This window comes from Thalassophryne amazonica, chromosome 6, assembly GCF_902500255.1.
Source record: "Thalassophryne amazonica chromosome 6, fThaAma1.1, whole genome shotgun sequence".
Classification (NCBI taxonomy): domain Eukaryota; kingdom Metazoa; phylum Chordata; class Actinopteri; order Batrachoidiformes; family Batrachoididae; genus Thalassophryne; species Thalassophryne amazonica.
In genome coordinates this window covers 74,462,201-74,483,540 of record NC_047108.1, presented here as the reverse complement: position 1 = coordinate 74,483,540, position 21,340 = coordinate 74,462,201, and the positions used below count along the sequence as shown (strand labels likewise).

Sequence of the window (21,340 nt, the reverse complement as noted above, 5' to 3'; positions counted from 1 at the left end):
ATGTAGAAAACTCTGCATTCTCAGCAGAAAGTCATTGCCTGTTTTGTCTGTCCCTAAGTGCAAAATGCTGTAAACTTTGCTTTTGTTGTGAAGGCAGATGGAGCTGCCGATAAGAAAATCAACACACTCCGCAGCGTCCATGCACCTCCCAACACATTTGGTGTGAGACAGTTTATAATTAAAACCTGCAGAATGTTGGTCTTTCATGGTGCATAATTGGCATTCTCTGATTTAGATTGTGATACACTGAACAGTTGTGAAAGTCCCTTGTAAATGATACGTGTTAATTTTCTTCTTCTTTTTAAGTCGGCGGAGTTCAAATACAGCAAGCAGCTGTTCATGGACAAAGCCAGAAAATGGACAGAGGAATATGCTGTTCAGAAGAATATAGTAAGTCACTCTGGTCTTTAAATGAAACAGTAAATAAGTTTTTATATATATGTGTCTGTGTGTGTGTGTGTGTGTGTGTATGTATATGTATGTATACGAGGTCTGTGAGAAAAGTATCGTACCTTTTTATTTTTTTTCAAAAACTATATGGATTTGATTCATATGTTTTTACGTCAGCCAAGCTTGAACCTTCATGCGCATTCGTGAGTTTTTCCATGCCTGTCGGTTGCGTCATTCGCCTGTGAGCACGCCTTGTGGGAGGAGTGGTCCAGCCCCCTCGTCGGATTTTCATTGTCAGGAAATGGCGGAATGATTTGGGCTTTTTTTCCATCAGAATTTTTTCAGAAACTGTTAGAGACAAGCAGCTGGAAACCATCTGAAAAATGTATCTGGCTTTCGGTGAAAATTTTACGGGCTTCACAGAGAATAAGGACTGTTACTACAGCTTTAAGGACGCTCCACAATGGCGCACGGCGCTCCGCGCTCCGAGCCGCCATCGAGAGGCAGAAAACACCACATCATTTCTAAACGGATGGCTTTGTGGAGCTGGGACCGTCGTGAGCAATTTCTCTGGTTATCACAAGAGCTGGACATCAGCCATTTTCCGGCAGATTTCACTTTTAACAAGAGATTTTGTCATGGAAAGCCGCGCGGAGACTTCGCGCGTCAGGACCGATTCGCTGATCGAGCGAGACAAAGAACACCTCCGTTTCGGAGTGCCTGCATGCCTATCTCGGCTTTCAGTGCTTACCAGCCCAGTGAGTATAGGAGAAATTGTGTAGAGCTGGGCATGTCCCAACTTGTCCCCTGGCACTCCGAAAACTCCAAAAAACTCTGCTCCCCGCTGCTGCAGGGCTGCTGCTCGCTCCAAAAACTCTGTCATAATTGTGTTTAGAAACCAGTCACCATTTGCTTTATTATACATCTGTGTAGTTAATAAGTAAAATAATCTCCACGGACGATTCGCTCGCGCGCGCACGTAAAGTAAAAAGAGAAAGAAACTCCTCTCCCACTGCTGTGGTGCTGCTGCTTGCTCCAAAAACTCTGTCATAATTGTGAAATAAAGGACAAAAGAGACATAAGTCCTGCTCACAGGTTGCTACCAGATACAGGACATGTTCACATCTTCAGTCAAACTCCAGACATCTCCACGTCACTACATATTCAGTCCCTGATTGGTCATCGTGGCGCGAAGAGACGAAAAAGTTCAGATTTTTCAACTTGGGAAAGAGGGCAACGCGACGTGATGCGACGCAATATCGTGCCACAAATGCGCCAATCGCTCAAAATCGCTTCACTTGCATCGCTTCACTCGCGCCCATCGCGTCGTGCTGCGTGACTTGGCGCCAAAACGCATCGTTCCATAGGGATTACATGGCAACCTGTTGCTGCTGTCGCTCACGTTGCGCCCGGTGTGAACGCAGCATTAGATGTACATATATTCAGCTGTTTGTTTGTTTATTCCAAGTCAACATAATATATAAACAATAATATAAACAATATAAACAAATAGTACAGTTTTATGTACACACTTGACACTGTTCATAAAATGGTGAAAAGAAAAAACAAAATTAATAAAGACAAAAAAAAGGCATAAATGAATTAACATAACACAAACAGAATCAACTTGGAAAGGAGTGGGATGAAGACAAGCTTATTGACTCCCACCCCCAATTCCATCCTCAATTAAATTAAATTACACGGTTGCCGTCATTTTGAGCTTAATGTTTCATATATAATATATAAAGCATATAAATAATACAATTATATATGTATGTGAACATACACCCACACACACATACATATGAACACACCCATACATATATATACATATACATACACATACATACATACACACATATATATATATATATATATACACTCAACAAAAATATAAACGCAACACTTTTGGTTTGCTCCCATTTTATATGAGATGAACTCAAAGATCTAAAACTTTTTCCACATTTACAATATCACCATTTCCCTCAAATATTGTTCACAAACCAGTCTAAATCTGTGATAGTGAGCACTTCTCCTTTGCTGAGATAATCCATCCCACCTCACAGGTGTGCCATATCAAGATGCTGATTAGACACCATGATTAGTGCACAGGTGTGCCTTAGACTGCCCACAATAAAAGGCCACTCTGAAAGGTGCAGTTTTGTTTTATTGGGGGGGGGATACCAGTCAGTATCTGGTGTGACCACCATTTGCCTCATGCAGTGCAACACATCTCCTTTGCATAGAGTTCAGATCAGAATCAGAAGAAGTTTATTGCCATTGCCAGTGAACAGGATTCACAGACTAGGAATTTGCTTCGGTACAATGGTGCAACATTAAGAAGAGATAAAATGCTAAGATAAAATATAACATATGTGTCAAAATAAGATAAAATCTAAGATAAAAAAAAAGAAATATGAAAGGCTGTGTGCAACAGAAAAACAGAGAAACAGAAAAAACAGTGCAGTGGGAGGAGTGCAATTAAAAACCAAAGTACACTGTCTAAAGTGACCCGTGATAAGATGATAAAGTGACAGAGTTAAGCTTAAAGTGACTGAGTTATGAGGAGTTCATGAGTCTAACCGCAGAGGGGAAGAAACTGTTCTTATGGCGGGAGGTTCTGGTCCGGTGGTTTGAACAGACCGTGTGCAGGGTGAGAAGGGTCAGCTGTGATCCGACCTGCTCGGCCCAGAGTCCTAGAGACGTGTAGGTCGTGGAGAGATGGAAGGCTACAGCCGATCACCTTCTCAGCAGAGGCCACAATGCGCTGCAGTCTGTGTCCGTCCCTGGCTGTGGCCCCGGCGTACCACACCGTGATGGAGGAGCAGAGGATGGACTCGATGATGGCCGTGTAGAACTGCACCATCAGCTGGACAGGCAGCTTGGCCTTCTTCAGCTGCCGCAGGAAGTACATCCTCTGAGTTGATCAGGTTGTCAATTGTGGCCTGTGGAATGTTGGTCCACTCATCTTCAATGGCTGTGCGAAGTTGCTGGATATTGGCAGGAACTGGTACACGCTGTCGTATACGCCGGTCCAGAGCATCCCAAACATGCTCAATGGGTGACATGTCCGGTGAGTATGCCGGCCATGCAAGAACTGGGACATTTTCAGCTTCCAAGAATTGTGTACAGATCCTTGCAACATGGGGCCGTGCATTAACCTGCTGCAACATGAGGTGATGTTCTTGGATGTATGGCACAACAATGGGCCTCAGGATCTCGTCACAGTATCTCTGTGCATTCAAAATGTCATCAATAAAATGCACCTGTGTTCTTTGTCCATAACAGACGCCTGCCCATACCATAACCCCACCACCACCATGGGCCACCCGATCCACAACACTGACATCAGACAACTGCTCACCCACATGACGCCACACACGCTGTCTGCCATCTTCCCTGGACAGTGTGAACCGGGATTCATCCGTGAAGAGAACACCTCTCCAACGTGCCAAACGCCAGCGAATGTGAGCATTTGCCCACTCAAGTCGGTTACGACGACAAACTGGAGTCAGGTCGAGACCCCGATAAGGACGACGAGCATGCAGATGAGCTTCCCTGAGACGGTTTCTGACAGTTTGTGCAGAAATTCTTTGGTTATGCAAACCGATTGTTTCAGCAGCTGTCCGAGTGGCTGGTCTCAGACGATCTTGGAGGTGAACATGCTGGATGTGGAGGTCCTGGGCTGGTGTAGTTACATGTGGTCTGCGGTTGTGAGGCTGGTTGGATGTACTGCCAAATTCTCTGAAAGGCCTTTGGAGATGACTTATGGTAGAGAAATGAACATTCAATACACGAGCAACAGCTCTGGTTGACATTCCTGCTGTCAGCATGCCAATTGCACGCTCCCTCAAATCTTGCGACATCCGTGGCATTGTGCTGTGTGATAAAACTGCACCTTTCAGAGTGGCCTTTTATTGTGGGCAGTCTAAGGCACACCTGTGCACTAATCATGGTGTCTAATCAGCATCTTGATATGGCACACCTGTGAGGTGGGATGGATTAGACGGTATTGCTTAAATTTTCATTGTTACGCAGATGATACCCAGCTTTATCTATCCATGAAGCCAGAGGATACACACCAATTAGCTAAACTGCAGGATTGTCTTACAGACATAAAGACATGGATGACCTCTAATTTCCTGCTTTTAAACTCAGATAAAACTGAAGTTATTGTACTTGGCCCCACAAATCTTAGAAGCATGGTGTCTAACCAGATCGTTACTCTGGATGGCATTTCCCTGATCTCTAGTAATACTGTGAGAAATCTTGGAGTTATTTTTGATCAGGATATGTCATTCAAAGCGCATATTAAACAAATATGTAGGACTGCCTTTTTGCATTTACGCAATATTTCTAAAATCAGAAAGGTCTTGTCTCAGAGTGATGCTGAAAAACTAATTCATGCATGCAGGTTGGACTATTGTAATTCATTATTATCAGGTTGTCCTAAAAGTTCCCTAAAAAGCCTTCAGTTGGTTCAGAATGCTGCAGCTAGAGTACTGACGGGGACTAGCAGGAGAGAGCATATCTCACCCGTGTTGGCCTCTCTTCATTGGCTTCCTGTTCATTCTAGAATAGAATTTAAAATTCTTCTTCTTACTTATAAGGTTTTGAATAATCAGGTCCCATCTTATCTTAGGGACCTCGTAGTACCATATTACCCCATTAGAGCGCTTCGCTCTCAGACTGCGGGCTTACTTGTGGTTCCTAGGGTTTGTAAGAGTAGAATGGGAGGCAGAGCCTTCAGCTTTCAGGCTCCTCTCCTGTGGAACCAGCTCCCAATTCAGATCAGGGAGACAGATACCCTCTCTACTTTTAAGATTAGGCTTAAAACTTTCCTTTTCGCTAAGGCTTATAGTTAGGGCTGGATCGGGTGACCCTGGACCATCCCTTGGTTATGTTGCTTTAGACGTAGACTGTGGGGGGTTCCCATGATGCACTGTTTCTTTCTTTTTTTGCTCCGTATGCATCACTCTGCATTTAATCATTAGTGATCGATCTCTGCCCCCCTTCTCGGCATGTCTTTTTCCTGGTTCTTTCCCTCAGCCCCAACCAGTCTCAGCAGAAGACTGCCCCTCCCTGAGCCTGGTTCTGCTGGAGGTTTCTTCCTGTTAAAAGGGAGTTTTTCCTTCCCACTGTGGCCAAGTGCTTGCTCATAGGGGGTCGTTTTGACCGTTGGGGTTTTTCATGGTTATTGTATGGCCTTGCCTTGCAATATGGAGCGCCTTGGGGCAACTGTTTGTTGTGATTTGGCGCTATATAAGAAAAAAGTTGATTGATTGATTGATTATCTCAGCAAAGGAGAAGTGCTCACTATCAGAGATTTAGACTGGTTTGTGAACAATATTTGAGGGAAATGGTGATATTGTGTATGTGGAAAAGTTTTAGATCTTTGAGTTCATCTCATACAAAATGGGAGCAAAAGCAAAAGTGTTGCGTTTATATTTTTGTTGAGTGTATATATACACACATGCACATACACATATAAATATAAACGTAACATAATACAATACCATTGTAATATAATTCAGGAATTCATAATAATATTCACGAGTGAATAACAATTACACACTGGACAGTATAGACAAAATAACACATAACAGAGGACCAGACAAGACACACAAGGAACACATATCGTTGGATTTATTATTACTGATGTTGTTTACCCTGCTTAGTTTGAGGCGCTTGAGATGAGTACATTAAAACCACAGGTCCTTGGTGAGGATCTGTTAAAATATGGGGTCGTATGAAGTGCAATTAAAACCACAGGTCCTTGGTGAGGACCTGCTAAAGCATGGAGTCATATGAGGTGCAATTAAAAAACACAGGACCTTACTGAGGTAATATCCTGAGGTTATCCCAAGAAGTTACTACCCACTGGTCCTGCTAAAGTTTGATGTTGGTGCATTAAAATGGCAGGTCTGACGGTGAGATGGTCTCTCAATGCAGGGGGCTACCCTGGAGTACCATCCCTAGAGACCTGCCAGGTGTGAATATAGAGATTTAGATGGTCATGGATACTAAGACAGAACGGAACCAGCAGCATGACAGATGGCTCACAACACCACAGAAAGACAAACACACACACAAACATGTTGGTTATCAATCTAATCTGTGTTATATTCATATTACTATATAATATAAATAGATATTTCATTAAAGCCACTTGGTGGTGTGTCGTGTGCCAATGCCATCACCAGGTACCACAGTGGGCACGAGTGCAACTGAGAGCAGCAGTGTGAAGGCCTCGCTCTTTGGAAAACCTTTATTTGTCTTCGACTGTGTTCGCTGTAGCGTTGAAACTGGGCGTTGTGAAGTAGCTAGCCACCGTCATGTTTGTAGTTGTATTCACTGAGTCACCGGTGTTGTTCAGACTCTGGCTCCTCACCTGCAGTGAAAGATGGAGAGCCAGCAGCAGCACAACCACAAAAACCAGACACAGCTTCATCTTAACACAGTCAGCACTTAGACCCAGTGCTGTTATCTGATAAGATGAAATGCATCAGTTGAAGAAACTTCAGCTGAGTGACTGATGAGGATATTCACATAATCTTCAGTTAATGCTGAGATATGTATGTTTTTTGTTGTGCAACTCCGTAAGTGCAGCAAGTATTTCAATTTATTTCATTTATATAGCACCAAATCACAACAAAGTTGCTTCAAGGCGCTCAAGCAGACCAGACTCAAAGGGGTGACCCTCTGCTTGGTCTATTCTACCGACACAATTGACAATACAATTATACAGGAAATTTTTGGAGTCCATGCTCTTGCACAGGACAGGAGGCCTGCAGAAGAAGACACCCACTCCCATTTCTGGAAGGAGTTGCACCTTAAACAGAGAGAAAAAACAGAATCAGGCAGCAGAAAGATGACAAATACAGTATAATTTGTCAGCATTAAGCAACAAGAAAAACAGAAGACATACTAAGGTGATCGCACTAAGCTTCAAAAAAAGACCCAGACTTTAGATAAAGTTGAGACCGCAGCCTGCTCTCTTTGCTAATAAAATTCATTTGAAAAGGGTCAAAAGCATAACAACATACTATGCCAGTATGCTAGCCATACAAAAGGGAAAATAAGTGCATCTTCATTCTGGACTTTAAAGTCTCTACAGAATGTGACTGTTTTATTGATGCAGGGAGATCATTCCACAGAATAGGGGCATGATACGAGAAAGCCCTGTGACCCGCAGACTTTTTATTCACCCTCGGGACACAAAGTAGTCCTGCCCGAGTCGGTACGTAGTGTAGCCAAGTAGGGAGGTGCTAGTCCATGAATGATTTTATAGGTTAATAGCAGAACCTTAAAATCTGATCTCACAGGGACAGGATGCCAAAATGGGTGTAATGTGGTCAAACTTTCTGCTTCCTGTCAAAAGTCTGGTAGCAGCATTTTGAACCAGTTGGAGACCCCTAATGCTGGACTGCAGTAAACCAGAAAATGGAACATTGCAGTAGTTCAATCTAGAAGAGAAAAACACATGAATCAGAGTCTCAGCATCAGCCATAGACAGGATGGGACGATTCTTCGCTATATTTCGCAGGTGGAAGAAAGCAGTCCTCATAATATCTCTAATATGGAGGTTGAAAGACAACATAGGATCAAAAATTACCCCAAGGTTCCTCACTTTGTCAGTGTGATGTATGACACACGAGCTTAGGCCTAACTGGTCAAATTGATGTTGATGTCTCACTGGATCAAGAACCATCATTTCAGTCTTATCAGAGTTTAAAAGTAAGAAATTGCTAGACATCTGGCTTTTCACTGATGCAAAGCAATCTTCTAAGGATTTTATGTGGATGAGATTACCAGCAGTCATTGGCATGTATAACTGAGTATCATCAGCATAGTAATGAAAGGTAAGCCCAAAACGCCACAATATGTGCCCAAGGGGTTCTATATAAAGGGAGAAAAGTAGGGGGCCTATGGCAGACCCCTGTGGAATCCCAAATTTCATATTACCAAGGTTAGAGGTAGTGTTACTGTACAAAACACAGTGAAAACGCCTGGTCAGGTATGATGTCATCCGTGCAAGGGCATTCCCAGATCTAAGATTCCAAAGATCTAACGGCACCAGAACCGTAGTGGTATCACTAAATATCAGCTGTTGATGAATCCCACATGCCCTAAATCACCATCCTCTTACACATTCACGGTCATTTGCATTAAAAATGCTCTCAATTGACCTTATGTAGTAATAAAAAAAAACTGTTGCTTGTGTTCTTCACTAGAATAACTGCTAAGAGAGTGAATTAAACCAACATTTTAAAAACGGACCCATGCTAATGTACTGGTAGTATTTGTTGGTAGCTTCATCCGTTCAGTCCATTTAATGCATGATTACTGAGGAAAGTAAGTGGCTCATAACTTTTATTGCCCACACCAAAGCAAACTGTTATGATATCCAGCGGGCAGTCCTCAGGAATTTGATTTAATAAACACCTGAACTGAGGTTAACGTGTTAGTTTAGCTGGTTGGGACTCAAAGATAGGGACATGTTCAGGCTTCATTTGCCACACAACAGAGTTCCCAACGCTCCACCTGTTTATCCATTTATGGCTTTGTCATGATGTCAGCAAAGTCATTGGCTGCCAACATGTTGATGCTCTGATGTGGGCAGACTGTAAGACTTCTCTTGTAACTGACCTGTAGCCTGGTAGCTCCTGGTAGCACACAGCCAAACTTTATTTATTTATTTATTTTTGCAGTATGAGACTAATTCCTGTAAGATGAAACTTAAGATTTCAACATGTAACGCACCTTACTGCGGTGCTATCCCAGTGCAGACCCTGTCCAATGCAGTAAAGGCCTGAGCTGTAATATATCAACACTGTTTTCCAGTGTTCTCTGTAACAGACATGAGAATTTCCAGACGTTTTTCTTGCTTTCATCTGGACCATTTTTGAGATCAGTGTAAATCCGTTGAGAAAATTTGGGAGGGGAGGTTGCGCCGGGAATAGCTCGCCGGCTTTGCCGATGTTTTCTGCTGTACCAATATCTGTGCCGCACCTCTGAATAAATAAAGAATTCTCTGGAGTCTTTCACACATTTTATTCAGTTACATGCGGCCAGCACGAGGAAGAGTCCTGGTGGATCTGAACGTCTTCCATTTACAGATGATGGAGGCCACTGTGCTCATTGAGATCTTCAAAGCAGCAATTTTTTCCATTAGAAATTCATCCATTTTGGAATAAGGCTGTAACATAACAAAATGTGGAAAAAGTGAAGCACTGTGAATACTTTCTAGATTCACTGTATTTTCATCAACTATTTCTGTATGAAGTTTACAATTTTGGCCTAGACTATGGCCAAAATAATCAAGAGAAATGATGAGGGTTGTGTCAGAGAGATCACTAGAGGTATCCAGAACTTTTTTAAGCATACCCTTACCAAAAAGTAGTATATGCAAGTATGTTTCAAGTATACTTCTAGTTTACTTTTTATATACTTATCAGTACTATTTTTTGGTAAGGGTAGGACTGTTGTTTACTGCAGCAAAAATTAAAACATATAGAACAAAACTCAATTTATCAATTTAGTGCGGCTGAAAGGGTGTGGGCAGAAGCTTGTAAAAGCCCACCATTTTCTGTGTACAAACAAAAATAAACACAAAAAACAAATACCAGTCAGTAATGTAATGCAGTGAAACAAAGTAATACAACAGACAAACAAACAAAAAATAGCCACACAGGCAATTTACTTAATTACTCAAACTATAACAAGTTAATATATTATTTTTATACAGTCTTTTAAAACAAGCCAATGTACTAGATACTTTAATACAATCTAAACAGTCATTCCAGACTCTTAACACCCTTTACAGAAAAGCAGGGTCCTTAACTGAGGTGGGCTTCATTGATAATTGGCAAAGCTTCTGGGGAAAACCTGGTCTTGTTAGGAGAGACGGCATCCATCCCACTTTAGATGGAGCAGCTCTCATTTCTAGAAATCTGGCCAATTTTCTTGGATCCTCCAAACTGTGACTGTCTAGCGTTGGGACCAGGAGGCAGAGCTGTGGTCTTATACACCTCTCTGCAGCTTCTCTCCCCCTGCCATCCCCTCATTACCCCATCCCCGTAGAGACGGTGCCTGCTTCCAGACCACCAATAACCAGCAAAAATCTATTTAAGCAAAAAAATTCAAAAAGAAAAAATAATATAGCACCTTCAACTGCACCACAGACTAAAACAGTTAAATGTGGTCTATTAAACATTAGGTCTCTCTCTTCTAAGTCCCTGTTGGTAAATGATATAATAATTGATCAACGTATTGATTTATTCTGCCTAACAGAAACCTGGTTACAGCAGGATGAATATGTTAGTTTAAATGAGTCAACACCCCCGAGTCACACTAACTGTCAGAATGCTCGTAGTACGGGCCGGGGCGGAGGATTAGCAGCAATCTTCCATTCCAGCTTATTAATTAATCAAAACCTAGACAGAGCTTTAATTCATTTGAAAGCTTGTCTCTTAGTCTTTTCCATCCAAATTGGAAGTCCCAAAAACCAGTTTTATTTGTTATTATCTATCGTCCACCTGGTCGTTACTGTGAGTTTCTCTGTGAATTTTCAGACCTTCTGTCTGACTTAGTGCTTAGCTCAGATAAGATACTTATAGTGGGCGATTTTAACATCCACACAGATGCTGAGAATGACAGCCTCAACACTGCATTTAATCTATTATTAGACTCTATTGGCTTTGCTCAAAAAGTAAATGAGTCCACCCACCACTTTAATCATATCTTAGATCTTGTTTTGACTTATGGTATGGAAATAGAAGACTTAACAGTATTCCCTGAAAACTCCCTTCTGTCTGATCATTTTTTAATAACATTTACATTTACCCTGATGGACTACCCTGCAGTGGGGAATAAGTTTCATTACACTAGAAGTCTTTCAGAAAGCGCTGTAACTAGGTTTAAGGATATGATTCCTTCTTTATGTTCTCTATTGTCATATACCAACACAGAGCAGAGTAGCTACCTAAACTCTGTAAGGGAGTTAGAGTATCTCGTCAATAGTTTTACATCCTCATTGAAGACAACTTTGGATGCTGTAGCTCCTCTGAAAAAGAGAGCTTTAAATCAGAAGTGTCTGACTCCGTGGTATAACTCACAAACTCGTAGCTTAAAGCAGATAACCCGTAAGTTGGAGAGGAAATGGCGTCTCACTAATTTAGAAGATCTTCACTTAGCCTGGAAAAAGAGTTTGTTGCTCTATAAAAAAGCCCTCCGTAAAGCTAGGACATCTTTCTACTCATCACTAATTGAAGAAAATAAGAACAACCCCAGGTTTCTTTTCAGCACTGTAGCCAGGCTGACAAAGAGTCAGAGCTCTATTGAGCTGAGTATTCCATTAACTTTAACTAGTAATGACTTCATGACTTTCTTTGCTAACAAAATTTTGACTATTAGAGAAAAAATTACTCATAACCATCCCAAAGATGTATCGTTATCTTTGGCTGCTTTCAGTGATGCCGGTATTTGGTTAGACTGTTTCTCTTCGATTGTTCTGTCTGAGTTATTTTCATTAGTTACTTCATCCAAACCATCAACATGTTTGTTAGACCCCATTCCTGCCAGGCTGCTCAAGGAAGTCCTACCATTATTTAATGCTTCAATCTTAAATATGATCAACTTATCTTTGTTAGTTGGCTATGTACCACAGGCTTTTAAGGTGGCAGTAATTAAACCATTACTTAAAAAGCCATTTCTTGACCCAGCTATTTTAGCTAATTATAGGCCAATCTCCAACCTTCCTTTTCTCTCAAAGATTCTTGAGAGGGTAGTTGTAAAACAGCTAACTGATCACCTGCAGAGGAATGGTCTATTTGAAGAGGTTCAGTTAGGTTTTAGAATTCATCATAGTACAGAAACAGCATTAGTGAAGGTTACAAATGATCTTCTTATGGCTTCGGACAGTGGACTTATCTCTGTGCTTGTTCTGTTGGACCTCAGTGCTGCTTTTGATACTGTTGACCATAAAATTTTATTACAGAGATTAGAGCATGTCATAGGTATTAAAGGCACTGCGCTGCGGTGGTTTGAATCATATTTGTCTAATAGATTACAGTTTGTTCATGTAAATGGGGAATCTTCTTCACAGACTAAAGTTAATTATGGAGTTCCACAAGGTTCTGTGCTAGGACCAATTTTATTCACTTTATACATGCTTCCCTTAGGCAGTATTATTAGACGGTATTGCTTAAATTTTCATTGTTACGCAGATGATACCCAGCTTTATCTATCCATGAAGCCAGAGGACACACACCAATTAGCTAAACTGCAGGATTGTCTTACAGACATAAAGACATGGATGACCTCTAATTTCCTGCTTTTAAACTCAGATAAAACTGAAGTTATTGTACTTGGCCCCACAAATCTTAGAAGCATGGTGTCTAACCAGATCTTTACTCTGGATGGCATTTCCCTGACCTCTAGTAATACTGTGAGAAATCTTGGAGTCATTTTGATCAGGATATGTCATTCAAAGCGCATATTAAACAAATATGTAGGACTGCTTTTTTGCATTTACGCAATATCTCTAAAATCAGAAAGGTCTTGTCTCAGAGTGATGCTGAAAAACTAATTCATGCATTTATTTCCTCTAGGCTGGACTATTGTAATTCTTTATTATCAGGTTGTCCTAAAGTTCCCTAAAAAGCCTTCAGTTAATTCAAAATGCTGCAGCTAGAGTACTGACGGGGACTAGCAGGAGAGAGCATATCTCACCCGTGTTGGCCTCTCTTCATTGGCTTCCTGTTAATTCTAGAATAGAATTTAAAATTCTTCTTCTTACTTATAAGGTTTTGAATAATCAGGTCCCATCTTATCTCAGGGACCTCGTAGTACCATATTACCCTAATAGAGCGCTTCGCTCTCAGACTGCAGGCTTACTTGTAGTTCCTAGGGTTTGTAAGAGTAGAATGGGAGGCAGAGCCTTCAGCTTTCAGGCTCCTCTCCTGTGGAACCAGCTCCCAATTCAGATCAGGGAGACAGATACCCTCTCTACTTTTAAGATTAGGCTTAAAACTTTCCTTTTCGCTAAGGCTTATAGTTAGGGCTGGATCGGGTGACCCTGGACTATCCCTTTGTTATGCTGCTTTAGACGTAGACTGTGGGGGGGTTCCCATGATGCACTGTTTCTTTCTCTTTTTGCTCTGTATGCATCACTCCGCATTTAATCATTAGTGATCGATCTCTGCCCCCCTCCACAGCATGTCTTTTTCCTGGTTCTTTCCCTCAGCCCCAACCAGTCTCAGCAGAAGACTGCCCCTCCCTGAGCCTGGTTCTGCTGGAGGTTTCTTCCTGTTAAGAGGGAGTTTTTCCTTCCCACTGTTGCCAAGTGCTTGCTCACAGGGGGTCGTTTTGACCGTTGGGGTTTTTCATGATTGTTGTATGGCCTTGCCTTACAATATAAAGCGCCTTGGGGCAACTGTTTGTTGTGATTTGGCGCTATATAAAAAAAAAGTTGATTGATTGATTGATTAACTGGACCCTCTCATTTTAAACTGCTCCTGGACATGTTGAGGCAAGAGTCCATTTTTAACTTTATACATTATCTGTATTGTAAAATAATCAACCAAGTCATAAAATTTCAAAAACTGAAGACGAACAAACAATGAATTTGTTTGTTTTTACTTATCACTCTTATAGCTTTTTTTTGTAACAGAAATATTGGATTAGTATTTGTTTTTTATGTATTTCCCCAAACTTCAATGCAATAAGTCATATAAGGGACAAGTAATGAGTGATACAATGAAACCAACAAATGCTGGGGGAGAAAGTATTGTACTTTATACAAGATAGCAGTAACGTTTGATATTTTGGACTCAATATGTTTTATATGAGTTTTCGAACTGAGCTTATCATCAACAAAAACTCCAAGAAATTTAGTTTGAGATACAATTTCAGTTTCAATGCCAATTTCTAGGCTTATTTCCAAAAATAATGCACTTAGTTTTACCAAAATGAAGTGATAATTTATTAGTCAAACCAATATTTAAATTTTTGCAGTTCCCTCTCCACCAAGTCCAAGAGCTGTCTCAAATTATCCCCACTACCAATCACAGTTGTATAATCGGCAAACAAAATACAACTTAGAAACACATTCAGATATATGTATGAATGTGTGATTACATGTGCAGCGGTAACATTTCACATTTTTACACTGAAGAAATATTCATACCATTGTTCTCATAAACGTTCATTATTTGTATATTATACATGTAAGTCCCTTCGGCTGCTCCCTTGTTTGCACTCGGGGTCGCCACAGCAAATCCAAAGTGGATCTGCATGTTGAATTGGCACAAGTTTTACGCCGGATGCCCTTCCTGACGCAACTCCACATTACATGGAGAAATGTGGCAGGGGTGGGATTTGAACCCGGAACCTTCTGAACTGAAACCAAGCGCATTAACCACTTGGCCACCACCCCTGCTTTGTATATTATGCATGTAACTCCACCATACAATTTTAAGGTTTGGGAAAAAACACTGATTGAGCTTGTGTGTTTTATTGATACCCATGCCTTTCATTTTCAGCAACGTTTTTTTGAAAATTAGTTTCTCTTATTCAGTGGAGTTGGCAAACAAGTAGAGTACTCAGAGGCTTGAGTTTATTGTTTTAATTTGACCAGTGTCATTTGTCATTTAAAAAGCAGCAAATGATCGGATGGTCAAACTCTGTAAGTCATGAAATTCAGCACATGTGGTAGAGAAAGAAGCAGTGATCATATTTGAGGAAATGCTGTTTTATCTCAGGACCTGTGATGTGAAGTGTGCACTTTTACTCCCTTCTCTGCACACAGAGGGGCAGGCAGCCCTCTGGGAGATGAGTTGGGTGACCAATACATAGACTGGAGTTTGATTACAGGTGTGTTTCACTGTCTGTGTCTCTGGACAAGACACTTCATCTGCCTTGTTCTAGTCCACCCATCTGTAAACGGCTACCAGCCTTGGTTGTGGAAATAACCTGCGATGGATTGGTGTCACGTCCAGGGGGAGCCATAAACTCATGTACTTCATGATGCAGTATCAAGGAATAAGTGTTGACCTGATGAGCCTTGAGGCTTATATAGGACATATTTCTACTTCTCCACACAGAAGTATACATGCACAAATTTACAGTGGAGTCCTGCCAAATCATCTATAAAAAAAACATGCCTTTTCTAAATTTCTGTAATTTATATGATGTTTTTTCAAGCATTAGTAGTAGTTGCCACATGTCCTACTTGTTGAAGAAGGATCCCATTTCTTCCACTTAACTAAACATTTATCTCATATTTCTCTTTCTGATGAAAATCTGAAGAACAACGTACTGTTTTTGTTCGTGCTTATTAGTGCCATATGCTGAACATTAAACGAGTATCTGTCCTTGTGCCAAAAAGGTGTAAAAAGAGACAGTAATGAAAAACAGAATTTACTAGTTGTGTTAACTGTAGCAAACCTTCCTTATCAGCCCGGATGGCATGAATGTCTTTTCTCATTTAACGCTTTTATCAATTTATAAGCACCATTAGACCTATATATATATATATATATATATATATATATATACATATACAGTAGTGTTCAGAATAATAGTAGTGCTATGTGACTAAAGATTAATCCAGGTTGTGAGTATATTTCTTATTTTTACTTGGGAAACAAGGTACCAGTAGATTCTCACAAATCCAACGAGACCAAGCATTCATGATATGCACGCTCTTAAGGCTATGAAATTGGGCTATCAGGAAAAAAAAAGTAGAAAAGGGGGTGTTCACAATAATAGTAGTGTGGCATTCAGTCAGTGAGTTTGTCAATTTTGTGCAACAAACAGGTGTGAATCAGGTGTCCCCTATTTAAGGATGAAGCCAGCACCTGTTGAACATGCTTTTCTCTTTGAAAGCCTGAGGAAAATGGGACGTTCAAGACATTGTTCAGAAGAACAGTGTAGTTTGATTAAAAAGTTGATTGGAGGGGGGAAAAAACTATACGCAGGTGCAAAAAATGATAGCTGTTCATCTACAATGATCTCCAATGCTTTAAAATGGACCAAAAAAACAGAGACGTGGAAGAAAATGGAAAACAACCATCAAATTGGATAGAAGAATAACCAGAATGACAAAGGATCACCCATTGATCAGCTCCAGGATGATCATAGACAGTCTGGAGTTACCTGTACGTGCTGTGACAGAAGATGCCTGTGTAAAGCTAATTTATTTGCAAGAATCCCTCGCAAAGTCCGTCTGTTAAATAAAAGACGTGCAGAAGAGGTTACAATTTGCCAAAGAACACATCAACTGGCCTAAAGAAAAATGGAGGAATATTTTGTGGACTGATGAGAGTGAAATTGTTCTTTTTGGGTCCAAGGGCCGCAGACAGTTTGTGAGACGACCCCCAAACTCTGAATTCAAGCCACAGTTCACAGTGAAGACAGTGAAGCATGGTGGTGCAAGCATCATGATATGGGCATGTTTCTCCTACTATGGTGTTGGGCCTATATATTGCATACCATGTATCATGGATCAGTTTGGATATGTCAGAATACTTGAAGAGGTCATGTTGCCTTATGCTGAAGAGGACATGCCCTTGAAATGGGTGTTTCAACAAGACAATGACCCCAAGCACACTAGTAAACAAGCAAAATCTTGGTTCCGAACCAACAAAATTAATGCCTCGCAGATGTGAAGAAATCATGAAAAACTGTGGTTATACAACTAAATACTAGTTTAGTGATTTACAGGAATGCTAAAAAAAAGCAATTTGAACATAATAGTTTTGTGTTTGTAGCGTCAACAGCAGATGCTATTATTGTGAACAACCCCCCCCCCCTTCTACTTTTTTTACTAATAGCCCAATTTCATAGCCTTAAGAGTGTGCATATCATGAATGCTTGGTCTTGTTGGATTTCTGAGAATCTACTGAATCTACTGGTACCTTGTTTCCCATGTAACAATAAGAAATATACTCAAAACCTGGATTAATCTTTTTAGTCACTCTACTATACATATATATATATTATCAATATCAATACTGAAGTAAGTAATTTTATCCTCTCTGTGCTACATCTAGTTGGTCCAAGTCTCAACTACTCCATCAAAACTCAGGATGAGATGAAGTAAAGCTGCCAGCAGGCACATCAGTTTCACAAACCTAATTTTCCAGAAAACGTGTCATAAGGTTACAATGAACTCATTTTCTGAAACCAAACACTGACTCTGCATCAGCTCTGTTTCAGACTTGCAGTTTTCAGTAAACCTGCTCTCTGGAATAGGCCCCAGATGGTGGAGGATCACTGATGATCCTCCACCATTTAAGCCTACTTTTAAGATTAGGCTTAAAACTTTCCTTTTTGCTAAAGCTTATAGTTAGGGCTGGATCAGGTGACCCTGAACCATCCCTTAGTTATGCTGCTATAGACGTAGACTGCTGGGGGGTTCCCATGATGCACTGTTTCTTTCTCTTTTTGCTCTGTATGCACCACTCTGCATTTAATCATTAGTGATCGATCTCTGCTCCCCTCCACAGCATGTCTTTTTCCTGGTTCTCTCCCTCAGCCCCAACCAGTCCCAGCAGAAGACTGCCCCTCCCTGAGCCTGGTTCTGCTGGAGGTTTCTTCTTGTTAAAAGGGAGTTTTTCCTTCCCACTGTAGCCAAGTGCTTGCTCACAGGGGGTCGTTTTGACCGTTGGGGTTTTACATAATTATTGTATGGCCTTGCCTTACAATATAAAGCGCCTTGGGGCAACTGTTTGTTGTGATTTGGCGCTATATAAAAAAATTGATTGATTGATTGATTGATGTTGCATGTGTTTTTGTTCAGGGACCAGCAGAAAGCAACAAAGAAAATGCTTCAAATCCAAAAGCATCATCCAGAAAAAGAGACGCTCCCAGTGCACAGCAGGATGCAGCGGAGGTGAAGAAAACCTGTGTGTAGTTTCCTCCTCACCTCGTGTGCTACATTCATGTTGACAGCAGACGATAAACCAGATGTTCTACTGCTTTTTATAAGAACACTAAGGAAAATTCTGTGCTCTGCTAACTGTGAGAGTGGCACACTGTCATGTACGTGCCATTGAAAGTTCAAAATTTTCCTCTTTTTCTGCTTGCCACAGCTGCAGGGATAAACTGGATGTTGATTTGTCTTCAACAGTGGTTAAAGATTAAACAGTGAGAGTAATTTCTTAGTGCAGCGACACTGTGTTATGGCAGATAAACAGGAATGACTTGCAAGACACAGTATTACAGTACAGACAGAAATTAAACTGAAACATCATTTCTCTAATGAACTGTGTCCGAACTTTGTTTTAATGTAACATGTTTTTTTTTTATGTGGCATAAATTTGGCCGATCACTTAATTAAGACTGCAAAGCTGTTCTGTCTGTAGTTTGTGGTGTGCCACTGCAAGTGACAGTAATTTGGCTGTAAAAACCGCTACTGTCAACATGTGAATGCAGCATTAGTAAAATAGATTTCTTCTCTTTGCATGAATTGTCTGCTTGGAATGAGTATGTTAAATTTCACAGTAAGTCACTTTAATTTAAACATTCATTCTCCTTATGTAAGATGTCTTTATGGTTATATGCATGTTTATGGTTGTTTATTAAATTTTAAAAATAAACTTTTAAAAAGCCTTACATTGCATGAAGTAGTTTGTATACTTGTATTGTGGGAGTGTTTCAGACTTACACAAGTAACAAATGCCAATGTATAGAATTTAAAGATATTAAATTTATTAAAACATATGCTTGACAATTGTATACAAAGTATGTACATCCTAAATAATAAAACAGTTTTTACAAACTAAGGATTCATTTCTTAATATATAAAATTATATATTTGTTGTTTATCATATAAAAGAGAAACATAGAAAGGGCTGTTTGTGAGTCAATATCATGCTACGTCAGAGGTAGTTACATTGTATATACATGTTGCTAGCCTACTGTGATTGTCTGCAGAATAATGGGTACATCCCATCGTTGCCCGGTGCCAGAGTTGCGCATTTGAGACAAAACCATGTAAACCTTACCTAAGTGTGAGGTGTTTACTGTTGCATTTTGTTGCCAGATAAATGGTGACTTTAAAAAAAGATGACTGTTACACAACCACAGAAACATGTTTGATAATTGCTTCTGTGAATGATAAGTGTTAGCTTACTCTGTTAAAATAACCTGGTTTGTCCATTAATGAATCCCTTTATAATAATAAAGAATTCCTTGCAAACAGACAGTTTATTAAAAAAAACAAGTATAACTGGAACTTAAGATGTGACCAAACTGTAATCTGCTGTGTATTTTAAGAAATTTTGGTAAAAACAGACAATAATAATAATAAACCAACTACTACTGATTCTGCCTAATGTGTCCTCGACTAATCCATTGATTTGTCTGATGCTTTTATTTTCATGTATTTATTAACTTTCTTTTTTTTTCACTGCCATGCAAGTCCATGACTAATGCATTCTATTGGAAAGTGTCAGAAAATGTCCTTTACTGGAAAAGTCTTGCCATATTGTGATGCATCTTTTCATCAACTTGTATGATGAGTCTTTGTTGTGCTCTCTGTTTTCAGAGGCGCTTGGTTGTGTTGTCTTAGACTCTTAGTGCTCCGCAGTCTCTGTTGACTCATTTTGAGGTGCTTAATGACTGATTTTCCAGTCTTGATTCTGCTTGATGATGGCCCTTGAATGTCCATAGTAGCTCTTCAGACAGCTTGCTTTGGTAGCTCACGGATGAGAGGTGAGAGAGGAGGTCACGGGCAAGTGATATAGCGAGCACATGTTCTGAATCGCACCCTGACTCTTGAGGCAGTCATCATTGTTTAGGTTTTCTGTCACTCTGTCCCTGTCTTTGGCATTGGAAGGGCTTATCTGGCAAGGGATGAGAGGAACAGAGGAAGTGGAGGAGCAGTGGGAAAATCTGACTGGATCCAGGTGGGTTTGAAAAGAAGACCCTCCACTGTACAGAGCTTCGCCATCAGCTAGTGATCCCTGTGTTGATGATTCTGAACAGGAGCTCTTCTCCGTCTCCACAGAAACCAGCGACTCGAAGGTGCGGTCCCGGCGTAGCTGTGGCCGTGCTTTGGGTCGAGGACACAAGAAAAACTGGGAGTGGTCTCGTGTGAAAAGGAGGAAGAGGAGGGGGTTGAGGCATGCAGGTAGGGGCTGGAGTAGTAGGAGGACTGATTTCAACACTTCTTCTCCAAGGTAGAGGAGGCCAAGGAGGGAACACAGGGAGAGGAAAGCAACTGGCACATAGAGGAGGCCATTGGTGAATATTAGCCAGGCGACATGTTTGATCATGGCACAATCCCATAGGCCCTCACACTCTCCCCTGAGTAACTCCCAGTAAAGGCGGATGTATGAACCTGTGACGATCAACAAGCACAGGGTGTTCATCATAATGAGCGCCAAAGGGAAGCCCAGGGTGGACGGCAGCCGAGAAGATGGGGGAGGGTGTGGTGAGGGAAGGCAGAACGGAGAGGACCCGTACTCCCCGACTCCTGCCAGAGGAAGAGACGCCAAGGTGATGGAAAGTGTCAGGCAGAAGAGTGCACACAACCGTACACTCCCAAGAGAGGGCGATTTTCCATAGGCCCGGGCACACGTCACGCTCACGCCGCACTGCACAGCTGCCAGAGTCAACAGCAACACGCTCGCCTCGGAAGCAAACACCCAGACCCATCCCGTCGCCTGGCAACCAGGACCGCCTTCCCAACGGGCACCATGATGACCAAACTCTCCCAAAGTCAGAGCGTCTATGAAGGCGAGGGTACACGTGCACACACCCGTAAGCAGATTGGACGCACCCATGCATGCCACAGTGAAGCGTAGCGGGGAGAGGTAACCGGGTGAACTGAAGAGTGAGAGCAGGAGGAGGGAGTTCCCCAGAAGAGACACCAGGGAGATGGACCACAAGCCCACCCGAACCAGCCAGCTGCCCAGGAGGGAGTCACAGGGACGGAAAGGAC

The 21,340-nt window shown here is 41.3% G+C and overlaps 2 protein-coding genes across 3 annotated transcripts in view; one reads left to right on the top strand and one right to left on the bottom strand.

Annotated features, from left to right (window-relative positions):
- The window catches only part of ube2t (ubiquitin-conjugating enzyme E2T (putative)), a 27,422-nt gene extending 8,248 nt beyond the window's left edge, over positions 1 to 19,174 (top strand). For both annotated transcript variants that reach the window (XM_034172511.1, XM_034172510.1), the window contains exons 6-7: positions 307 to 390; positions 18,194 to 19,174. In XM_034172511.1, coding sequence (XP_034028402.1) covers positions 307 to 390; positions 18,194 to 18,307 — 198 coding nt within the window. In that variant the 3' untranslated portion in view covers positions 18,308 to 19,174. The remainder of the gene's footprint in view (positions 1 to 306; positions 391 to 18,193) is intronic.
- LOC117512436 (leucine-rich repeat-containing G-protein coupled receptor 6) overlaps positions 19,083 to 21,340 on the bottom strand; it is a 148,279-nt gene continuing 146,021 nt past the window's right edge. The window contains exon 18 of the mRNA XM_034172508.1: positions 19,083 to 21,340. Coding sequence (XP_034028399.1) covers positions 20,097 to 21,340 — 1,244 coding nt within the window. The 3' untranslated portion in view covers positions 19,083 to 20,096.